Source organism: Bos indicus x Bos taurus, chromosome 26, assembly GCF_003369695.1.
Source record: "Bos indicus x Bos taurus breed Angus x Brahman F1 hybrid chromosome 26, Bos_hybrid_MaternalHap_v2.0, whole genome shotgun sequence".
Lineage (NCBI taxonomy): Eukaryota > Metazoa > Chordata > Mammalia > Artiodactyla > Bovidae > Bos > Bos indicus x Bos taurus.
Genome location: NC_040101.1, coordinates 8,500,759 through 8,512,235, shown reverse-complemented (window position 1 = coordinate 8,512,235; position 11,477 = coordinate 8,500,759). Strand labels below are relative to the sequence as shown.

General features: G+C 50.5%; 1 protein-coding gene across 2 annotated transcripts in view; it reads right to left on the bottom strand.

Annotated features, from left to right (window-relative positions):
- Positions 1-456: 456 nt before the first annotated feature.
- The window catches only part of CPXM2 (carboxypeptidase X, M14 family member 2), a 135,881-nt gene continuing 124,860 nt past the window's right edge, over positions 457-11,477 (bottom strand). Inside the window, exons 11-13 of one of the 2 annotated variants that reach the window (XM_027528976.1) lie at positions 9,214-9,353; positions 7,249-7,348; positions 457-1,796 (exon numbers count right to left, since the gene is read on the bottom strand). In XM_027528976.1, the coding sequence (XP_027384777.1) occupies positions 1,543-1,796; positions 7,249-7,348; positions 9,214-9,353 (494 nt within the window). In that variant the 3' untranslated portion in view covers positions 457-1,542. The remainder of the gene's footprint in view (positions 1,797-7,248; positions 7,349-9,213; positions 9,354-11,477) is intronic. The other variant, XM_027528975.1, reaches the window with a different exon arrangement.

Sequence of the window (11,477 nt, the reverse complement as noted above, 5' to 3'; positions counted from 1 at the left end):
CTTTACTGGAACAAGGCCACACCTGCTTGATTTATGTATGGTGTATGTCTGCTTTTGTGCTAGAATAGCAGAGCTGAGTACTTGTGACAGAGACTTTATGGCCTGCAAAACCTAAAATATTTACAATCTAATCCTTTATAAGGCTGCCGATCTCTTGTGTAGATTCTCAGAAAGTGACATGAGACTCTTTTCTGGGAAGGCGCTCCCTGGCATCTCCAGGACTTACTAGTGGGTCCCAAGTGTCAGGATAACTTCACCCCAGCACAGGCGCCCCCATCCCCACCCTGGGACAGGAGGGAGGGGACACAGAGCTGGCCGCACCTCTACGGACCTTGATCCGGGTACAAGCTGCCCCTCTAGAACAGGCGCTTCTCCAGGGTGACCAACTGCAGAGAGAGGAGGTGGGGCATGGCGTCTGGGTGGCTGCGAGTCTACCCGAGAAAACCACACGACTAGAAGGATCTCACCACTTGCTTTATTTTTCTCTTCTTCCCAGGTCAGTGAGGCAGCAACATTAATAAAAAGCGAGACGAACTGTTCTCTTGCACGGAGATTCAATAACCCTTCCCACACCAATGCTCCCTGATAATTCTAAGAGCTTTTCATCAAATGGAGTCTAATCTGGATGGCCCAGCATCCCACACACCAAAAATAACTGCCAGGGTGATGTCAGGCCAGCTTAGGAGTGCTCGCTTCCAGGAAAGGAGGACTATATTGAACAGGGAGGGCTGACGGTCAGCCTTTTTTGCTCAAGTCCCAGCAGGTCAGAGAGCCAGACTAACTGCTCTGGTTCCTTAGGGAGGCTGGCGCCTCCTTCTGTCCCTGTTTAGGGAGCCCCCGACTGCAGCAGCGGGAAGTTTTGGGGGTTCTGTGTGGGCCCCACTGCACACCACTTGACCCAATGCACGCCTGCTGCCCACATTCACTCTTGAATTATTTCAGCCTTTTTCTCCTTTTATGAGCATGATCCTTTGTTGAAAGGGGAACTAAGCTAAATCAAGAGGCAGACTGAAGCTCACTTGGTAATGTCTCTATTGTCAACAGAGTGCAGGATTCATCTGCAGCAGCTCAGAATGTCCTGGGGCCAGACAGGGTGGGTTCTTAGAATGCTTGTGAGCATCTCAGCTGGTAACATTTGGGACAGCAGAGCCCTGGGGATGCTGCCACTGTCACTGTGCAAACTGCAAATGCACCAGGAATTCTTGCTGTCACGCAGACAGGAGAAGCACCGGTTTCCTTTCCTGTACAGCCCGGAGACCCTCAACAGGCAAGCTCCTCCCTCTCTCTCTCTCAGAGTCTCAGGTTGGCTTGTTGAATTATTTCACCTCTACCAGCCTTCCTCTGCTGCTTTGCCCAAGTTATTTGGATAAATGGGAACAAAGAAACTATCCTAAGTCCCGTGCTGGGGACCGGCCTTGCAGTGCACACATACTCCCAGGCTTTCATGAATTACAGAGAAAACAAGGAGTGAGTCCTCTATGGAGCTACAACCAAGGCGGTTTAATTTGCAGGGGTCCAGGGCACGACTCAAGAGTTGGGAGGTCACCCGCGCTGTCGTCTCTTCCGCCCCTGCAGCTTCAACCGCCTGGCTGGCAGGCTGACGGGCTGCTTTCTGAACTTCTCCATGATCTCTCTGATCCTGGCCAGGTTGGTTTTGCTGAGCGTGAAGTCGCACTGCGTGGCCCCCATGTCATAGCCAACCATGCAGTTCTTAGTGGACGAGGTGAAACCTTCTGCCTTGGCTGTGACCACATACTCTCCAGGGTTGAGGAGGCGCCAGTAATCCCCGTCGCTGGCTGTGAAAAGAAAACAGGAGAATTGAGAGCAGTCCCTTCTAACAATGATACCAACCAGCCCTGTTATTCCAAGACCAGTCTCCTGGCCAGGGAGAGACCTGGAGACAGGCAGTGTGGAATTCGAGCCCCGGCAAATGCAAATTCTTAGTACATTTTGGACGCCGAGATGTTTTCCTTTTGGGACGTTACCTTAATGGTTTTAACAGGAAGGGGACTGGGGTGTAGGCTCCCTGCAGTGTTAATACGCATGAGCAGAGATGGAGACATGATCCCTAACATTCCTTTCTCTCTGACAATACACACCATTCATTATGAACTTGAACTTCTAAACCGTATGCCCTTGCCACAGAATGCCATCTTGAAAAGCCATCTGTGCCTGGTTTCCTGGCTTCCCTTAGCATGGCTATAAATATAGAAGAGTCGTATGAGGGTGGGGCTCTTCACTTCTGAAAAAGAGAAGGAAAAGGCTACAGAGGACTTGGGCCAAATGACCTGGAAGGAGGTACCAGATGTCTGCACCTCATTCCCTGGTCTTCCATGAAGAACTGGAGCTTCAGGGGCAGGTACATGTTGCAGGCAGTGTCCCCTGCCTCCTCCCCAGCTCCCCTCAGTGACACCATTGAGCAGGCATCCAACAGGGATCTGACTGGACCCGTGTCCATCCTCAGCTCGCTAGATTCTTGTTGAATAAAGCAGGGTCTAAGGCCAAGGCCACTCCTCCCCAGGGGACCCACACCTGCTGAGATCACTAGGACCCCTGACATTAAGGGGGCTTCGCGATAGAAAGTTCAGTTCAGCTCAGTTGCTCAGTCATGTCCGACTCTTTGCAACCCCATGGACTGCAGCACACCAGGGTTCCCTGTCCATCACCAACTCCCAGAGCCTGCTCAAACTCATGTCCATCGAGTTGGTGATGCCATCCAACCAACCACTTCATCCTCTGTCAGCCCCTTCTCCTCCTGCCTTCAATCTTTCCCAGCATCAGGGTATTTTCCAGTGAGTCAGTTCTTTGCATGGGGTGGCCAAAGTATTGGAGCTTCAGCTTCAGTCCTTCCAATGAATATTCAGGGCTGATTTCCTTGAGGATTGACTGGCTGGATCTCCTTGCAGTCCAAGGGGCTCTCAAGAGTCTTCTCCAACACCACAGTTCAAAAGCATCAATTCTTTGGTGCTCAGCTTTCTTTATGGCCCAACTCTCACATCCATACATGACTACTGGAAAAGCCATAGCTTTGACTGCTGCTACTGCTGCTAGGTCGCTTCAGTAGTGTCTGATGAACCAAAAAGGAAATGTCAACTCTGACGCAGCCCACAGAAGGATGAGACAGGTGCCAATCCACCAGACCGACCCAGTCAAGCTCGTGGTAAGCTGTGTGACAACCTCCATTTCTACAGGAGTAACTGGACGCCCAGGGAAGTGTCACATCTACACAAAGTCACACAGCTAGTGATCAGCTGGTCTTCCAGGGCCAGGTTTGTTCTCTCTGTTAGGACAATCTGTCCTGTCCGGTCTAAAGAGAAAAGGCCGGATTTGATCAAGTGCTATGTAGGCCTGGGCAAGGTTTACTCGTCTGAATGAGTCCAGAAGTCCTCAAATGGATGGACGAGAACTCTCTGTGTGAGTGAATATGTATCTTACACACACACACATAACACTCTAAAGCACCACGTTTAAACGGACATCACAAATCTCTGTTTATCTGAGACATCCCATGCAATGCGTGCAGTGAGCTCATGAAAGCACAAGATGTTGTGAAAAATGAAATACGCAGGCAATTGTTCACCACACGCTCGCAGAGTCTGCTACCTGGTAAACAGGCCTCAACATGAGAGCCCCGGGCATATAACACAGGTGGGTGGCTCCCTGTCTTTCTCAGCACCTGCATCTTTCTCCAGTGAAAATGCAAGGTTCTCAACTACATAAAATGTCACTTCATGGTTTTTCAGAGACCAAGAGCCACGTCTGGCCATCTCTGTCCAGTTAATCAGATGGCCCCGACCTCCTGGGCAGGGCAGGCATCCCCTGAGACATTCCTCCAAGCTCTCAGCTCCCAGACACACCTGCCAGGGGCGCCTCTGCTCCTCCAGACCTCATGACCGGAGTGTGAGTAGCTTCCCTGTCCTGTCCTGGCCCCGTGCTGAGCCCTGGGCTCCATAAGACCTGTGCTTCCTCTTTCCCACTTAACACTGGGTTTCAATAGTGCGTCCTCCAAGCATGCCAGCTGGATTGAGTGGGATGAAGACCAACAGTCATGCAAACGTGAACCCAAATGTCCTGTTCCTGCGAGAAGTTGAACACCTTACCTCTCAACTACTGTGGGTACTTTCTCCCCACAAACGCAAAGGTGGGTTAGTTAAAATCAGGAACTGGCCTCCTGCCAACGGCTGCCTACCCTGATGGAGGCCCTGGAGGTGAGACCTCTCAGTGGGAGTGTCTACCTCAAGGACACACGGGAGGGCAGTTTAAAATCCCCCAGGGAAGGGGCAGCCCAGGTTCACACCAAGGGAGGTGCTCAGGGAGCCAGAGGAGCAAAAGAAATCCACAAATAACACACACTTGTCAGCACTACTAATTCAGATTTATAAGATGGCTTTGGAATTCTTTTTCTCCCAGCAACAGCAGCAGGCTCCCTCCTCACACCCTCCTCAATCCACCTGTCTTTGGTGTGCCAGCCTTCTTATCGTGCCGCCCCGCCAGGTGTGTGCCTGGGGGGAGCATTCTGTGGGGCTGCATGGGGAGGTTGGCACCCAGCTGGCACTGCCCGCTGGGTGGATGGAAGGGACAAGCCAGGTCCTAACGGAGGGCCATTCGTTAGCAGGTTGGGTTAGTGTCTCCCGAACAAAAGACAGTCACGTGGCATTCTGAGCTTGCTGTTGGGCCAGCACATTTGCATGCGTTCAGAAAGCATCCTTACTAACTTCACTCCCTGTGGAATTCCATTGCATACGCCTGCTTATTTTATGCAAAATCCCTCCTGGAATAAAATTTGTCAGATCACATAAGCCTCAGAGAGAAATCAAGGCAGATTCAGAGCTTACGTGACGTACGGGAGGACCCTGAAACCAACACGATGAAGAACTGTCCGTGACACATGGGATTCCTCTGTAATGAGAAGGTGCTGGGAGATTATTTGGGGGAATAAAGGGAGGGCGAGCTGAGTTTCCCATTAGCTCATCGAAACTCTCCTTGATGACAGGGGCTTGAAATTCCGAGCTCATCAGGCAGAGTTCTCTCTGCTGTCTTGTGGGGCCCCACGGGCGTTTTATCTCCCACTCTATTTAAAACTCTCCTTCTCTCACATTGCCTACAAGGCGCTTAATGGTCCAAGGAACGTTCCAGGCTCTTTAACGAATCACTCTTTTTTCGGAGCTCATTAATAATGTTTAAAATACAAGTCCTGGGCAGAACCAGATCAGACAGCCCATTTGATCCATAAGGATCACCCGTCCCTTACGTGTCTGGCCCATGACAAGTTTACAATCTGCATCTGTTGAATGAATGAATAAGTGAATGAATGAATGGATCAGTGTGTGCCCGTCAATGTGGGCTCAGTTCAGTTCAGTTCAGTTCAGTGGGGCTCCTATGTACCAAATGCCACACAACCCAGTGTGTGGCCTCGTGGTCAGTAGCTATAAGATCCTGGGGGACAAGTGGTGTGATGCTCAGGAAATAACGGCTGAGTGAAGAAACAGGTTAACTACCTTGAGAGAAGGCGATTCAGGGCATCACACCGTAGACCACTGCTTCATGGCATTTCAGATGCGTGTCACCCATTGACACGATATTTGTCCCTGTATGTCAGGCATGTGAGCGGGCAGCCTGGCATCGAAGAACACCTGGGCCAGGGTGACAGTCTTTACATGTACTGAATCCCAGCCTCTCCCTGCCCAGAGCCTCTGCTTCCTCGCAGGTCAAATGGGATCACTTCGGGGAGGACAGTGTCTCCATGCATGTGATCGGCTAGTGGGGAAAAGGCCCCTTCTCTCCTTAGGGAGGAACAGCATGGACAGGGGAAGGGCCCACCATGGAGAGTCTCAATCCCCGGTTCAGTCTCAGTTCAGCCTCTCGCTGTGCGTCTGGGAAACGCCGCATCGTGGCCAGGGTGGCTGGCTGCCTGGGCCCAGGGTAAGCTCCCAGACCCCAGGCACAGGCCAGGGCAAGTCCGTGGAAGTCTCATTTCTCCAGTTCAAGGGTGTTTGCGACTGAAGAAGTCTTTTTTTTTTATGACAATCATTTCCTTCCTCTTGCTGATGCTGCATCCGTTCCCTACACCTGGGCAGGATCTGCCCTGGGTCCAGTGATGCCGCCCGCCCCACCCCCTACCCTCCCAATGGCCCACATCCTACTACCCAGGACCTGTGAATTGATCTTATTTGGAAAAGCGGTTTTTGCATGTATAATTCAGGCTCTTGAGATGAGATCAGCCTGGATTACACGAGTGGGTCCTAAATCCAACGATCTGTCCTCAGAAGAGACAGAGGAGGAGGAGCAAGGAGGAAACGGAGGCAGAGACTGGAGTGACGCAGCCAAGGAAGCGCAGGATTACCCAAAGCCACCCGGAGCTGGAAGAGCCAAGGGGGAACACTCCCGAGGCTCCAGGGAAGCAGAGCCCCTCCGACACCAGGACTGCAGACTCCTGGCCTCCGTAACACAGAGAGAATACATTTCTGTTTATTTAAGCCTCACCATTTGTCATGGCAACCACGGGAAGCCAATGCAGGACCCGGTGCCCTGCTCACTGCCACTGACAGCAAAGCGTCTGCCTTGCAGACTCAGCACCCTCTAAAGTCGCCCCCACCCCCTACAAAAACCTCTGCGTGTCGGTTTGATCATGCCTGTGGGCAACCATCTCCAGCAGAACTCTTGCTGACAATCTGAGTTAGGCATCCAAACAATTCTCTGCCACGCACATCTGTCACTGCCTCATGGCACCAACGTTGTCCATAGAAAGTTAAGGTCTCTGTTTCATATTTCCCCCTGAACACACCAAGTGCATCCCAGGTGATGGGAGTCCTGGGGTGCAAGGGAAAGCCTGGGCGTGTTTTCACCTCACTTTCTGATCAGCAGAGAAGAAGGCAGCCGGTGGGCAGGTGCCCGGTGTCTGCAGGCTGCCCTCCCGCCAGCTCGGGAACTCTGGAACCAGCAGGGACACAGCATGCAGCTGCTCACACACCTCAACCCAAGCCCCACCCACCTCCTGAACCTTCAGTGGGTCCTCCAGCCTCTCGGAGCATCTGGCTTCCACCTGAATAAGGGACAGAGAGAAGGCAGAAAGCATAGGCTGAACACCTGGCTTCCAGGGTCTCCCATGGAAAGTTGGAGGAAAGAGAGGATAAGGTAGAGCAGAGAAGGAAGTTTCTGGACCTCACCTTGTGGTTCTAACTCAAGTCAAACGCTTCAAGAATAAGGGTATTTGCTCCTAAGAAACGGTTCACAGACACTCGCAGTTACCTGTTCGGATGTCATGGTTAACGCCTTCCACGGAGATAACAGCATTTGGAATTCCTTTTCCATGCGAATCCCTCACCAGGCCTTTGATGCCCCGATGGACCTACTCGGTGAACATGAGGAAACAGAGGGGCTCACAGACCATCCGGAACAGCAAACGTACCTATAAACCTACTGCCAGCCAGGGCTACCCAGAACCCCCTCAGAGCCACATCTGGCTTGAAAGCTCCCCAACTCTGTGTGGATTTGGTGTGTAAATTTCTGTATTCCTTTCTACTGGAAAGTCTTCCACCGGAGTTAAAATGTTCCAGAGGTTGAGAAAATATTAGGATCTGAGATGGTTCATAAAAAACACATCCTGTAAAAAATGGAATTTAATTTTTACAGGCATATTTATTTTGACTTTCCTGGACTCTACAGACTTAAGAAATAGACTCTAAGAATCAAACAGGAGAGGAAAGACTCAAAGAGGCTCCTGTAAAGTATAGTTCAGTCCCCAGGGCCCTCCTGTTGATGAGCTGAGTCATGTGATGCACACCGATTGGGTTTCCCCATCTGAAGATCCAAGGTGACATACCATCACTTCCAATGACACTCTTTACACGCACTGCTAAGCCTGGGCATTTTATTCATAGGAGGTTCTTTGGCTAAACTGGGATCATCATGTTAGAATGACTAGGGTCTTCTTTGTCTGCGTACATAAAATGAAAAAAGAGCCTTCTCCCACAGAATTCCAGAGTGGGGATGGAAAGTGTGCTCATGGCTTCCTAAGAAGGGAGAACAGGTTCACAGCCTTCTCTACCATGAATGTGTACTGTGGGCTGCACTGACCCTCCCAGGACTCATGGATCAGATGTGGATGCTATTGCTATAAACTGGTGCCAACCTCTACCACCCATGTGAAGGTGCAGGTATCAGGAAGCTGGCAGCCCAAGCCCTTGGCTAAGATGATGCCTCTGACTCATCTACAGCCACCCATGGAGGAAGGGCAACCTCCCAGTACAGCCTCAGCATCTTACTTCCTAATGAATGGGAGTCATGGTAGAATCATCTGAAGTTCAACATTCATTTTTATCTCTCTGGTCTCTGTGAATCTATTCCTTACTGGGGAATGGATGCTACTTGGCTAGTTTTAGTACCAAACGAAAGCCAGTTTGCCCAATACTATGAGACAGGTGTGTCACTGAGAACAGAAGAAAAGAAAGGTGTGGGAAGGTCCTAGCATACACGGCAAGGCTTCCTCACTGGCCACAAGCAGATGCTCACCAGCTCCAAGCAGAACCTAGCTGGCATGATTTAGAACTGTTCCCAGGTGGCACCCGGCTACCTGCAGCAGTTAGTCCTCAGCCTCTGAGCTGATGTTATGGGTTGAACTGTGTCCCCCACAAATCCATATGTTGAAGTCCCCACCCCTCCAGTACCTTAGAAGGTGACTGCTTTTGGAGATAGCATCTTTAAAAGAACTGATGACACCAGAAGAGTGGGCTTTATCGTCTGACTGATGTCTTTAAAAGAGGAGGAAACCTGGACACATAGGGACGCCAGCAGTGTATGCACACAGAGTAAAGAGCGTGTGAGGACAGTGAGAAGGTGGCCATCCACAAGCCAAGAAGAGAGGCTTTGGAATGAAACCTGCCTGCTGACACACTCATTTTGGACTTCCAGCCTTCTCCTGTTTCCTAGCCTGCGTGTTTTGTTATGTTAGACCTAGTTGATGAAGACAGGAAGCCTGGGCATGCTGGCTGGACACAAATCCCCCCTCCCAACAGAGCAGCGATCTGGAGTCTCACTCACCAAGAACCAGTGGGAGCGACTGACATTGACACAGAGCTCAGAGACAACAGCTCCTTCCGACACTGTAGTCACCAGCCCAGGTTGATGGTATTAATTTTGATCTCAGGCTTTCGGCCATCTCGAGGGCTTTGCTCCCTAGCGAGCCCCCATCCCTGCCGAGTGCCCGCATCATACCTGCTCCATGAACACAATCAAGGATTCCCGATTGTTCTCCCACTCCTCAGGCAGCTCGCTCTCATGTGGGTATTTATCACAGCCCACGTAGATGGACAGCTCGAAGCAGTTTGTGTGAAGGTAGCTGAAATCGTTGAGACCTGCCAAGCCAACCAAGTAACATTTTAGCTTCACGGTGCTCAGAGGGGCACGAGAGACAGCAAGAACACACGACTCCGAGGAGTTCATCTGAACAAGGAGGCATCCAGTATCTACTCTACACAAAACATTAATTAGAGCAACTGCAGGGGAACAGAAAGGGGGGTGGGGCGGGTGTTGAGAGAGAGAGACAAGATGCAGCTGGAACATCTTTATGGGGAAGACAGGCATGTGCAGAACATCTCTGAGAAAAGGGGGACTGAAAGAAGTGTCTTCTAGATAAAATCACTTTCGTTTTATTGAACTCAGTTTAATACTATTTTTAGGATAGCGGTATCACTTCTTTTTCTTGTGTAACTTTGTTGTGATCATTTTATTTCTTTATTTTTTGGCTGTGCTGGGTCTTTGTTGCTGTGCAGGCTTTTCTCTAGTTGCAGTGAGCAGGGGCTACTCTCCAGGTGTGATGCGTGGGCTTCTCACTGCAGTGGCTTCTCTTGTTGCCGAGCACGGGCTCCAGGGCCCAAGGGCTTCAGCAGTTGTGGCTCCCAGACTCCAGAGCACAGGCTCTAAGCTGTGGCCCATGGGCTTAGCTGCTCTATGGCAAGTGGATATTCCTGGATCAGGGATCAAACTTGTGTCTCCTAGATTGGCAGAGGGATTCTTTACCACTGAGCCATCAGAGAAGCCCCACTTTTTTCATTTTGTTAAATTCTTGTCTCTTTTTCTTTTGTTCCTGTGGCTTTTTACTTTGCCATTTTTTAAGGTCTCATTAATAATGCGCATTTTTAGTGTTTAAATTTAGCTCAGTCGTTATGCTGCTCTCACCAACAGCTCTGTAACTGTGGAATGACATGTGTAGTTGTCCATTCTAACTCATAAACACAGCTATCCATCTCACCCTTTATTGAGTTCCTACATAAGCCAGAACCTGTCTTTAGCGCTCTACAGCCAAGCTCACTTTCTCTTCACCACAAACCAGCAGAGAGGTAGGTAGTTGTAGCCCAATTTCACCAATAAGAGAATTGAGGCAGAGACTGGTCCAGGAATGCATTAAGGAATGTATCCAGAATCACACATCTGGACAGAGTTGGGGTTTGAACCCAGGTGTGTGTAATGCCGGCCTAGAACTTGCTTATCATTGCTCAGGGACTGTAGGACAAATGCCCTCACCACCCGGCTGGAGAGCAGACAGCCTCTTGCATCCTGACATGCCTACAACAGGACTTGGTCCCTGTGTTCATTTCTTAGGGTTGCTGGTATCAAGGATCACACCAACTGGGTGGTCTAAAGCAACAGAAACATATCCTCTCATAGTTCTAGAGGCCAGAAGCCCAGAATCAAGGTGCTGGCAAGGCCACACTCCCTCCGAAGGCTCTTCCCTGTTTCTTTCAGTTCCCGACGGCCCTTGGTTTCCTTGGCTTGCAGCTGCACCACTCCCAGCTCTGGCTCTGTCTTCACAGGGCCTTCTCAGTGTCTGGATCTTCTCCCTGTCTACCCCTTACAAGGACATCTGTCACTGATTTTAGGGTCCATCTGGGTAACTCGTGATGACCTCATCTTGAGATCCTTAATGACACCTACAAAGACCCATTTTCCAAATAAAGTCACACACACAAGTTCCAGAGATGAGGAAGTGGACATATCTTTGGGGGTCCCATCCCATTACAATACCCAACATTTGCAAAATGGATAAATGAATGTCAGGTGGCATGAAGTTCAGGGCCTGCCTGCCCAACATTTTCAGTTTTGGGCAGCAGGATGATTAGCAAGAACACAGTGCTACTGTGCCCCAACTGACAGCCAGGCGGATTCCCCCCGCAGCAGGTGCCTCCACCAAGCCTTCCCTGGGTTCTGAGAGTCAAGGCCACAGAGAGCAGGAGTCGGTGGGGCTGGTTCGTCTGCTGAGTAGGGGTAAAAGGTCCTCCTGTGCTTCCACCAGCCTCACCTGTCCCATCTCCCCTCCCTCCTCCGAGTGCTCAGTGGAGCATCCTGAAGCACAAAAGTCTATTTAAAAACCACGGCTTTGGGTGTTAAGAGCAATTCTGTATCAACCTGCTGCCTAATCAGTCAAGTCACAAATAAAATGGTGCAAAACATACGGCCTCTCTCTCCCAGATTCCAGATTT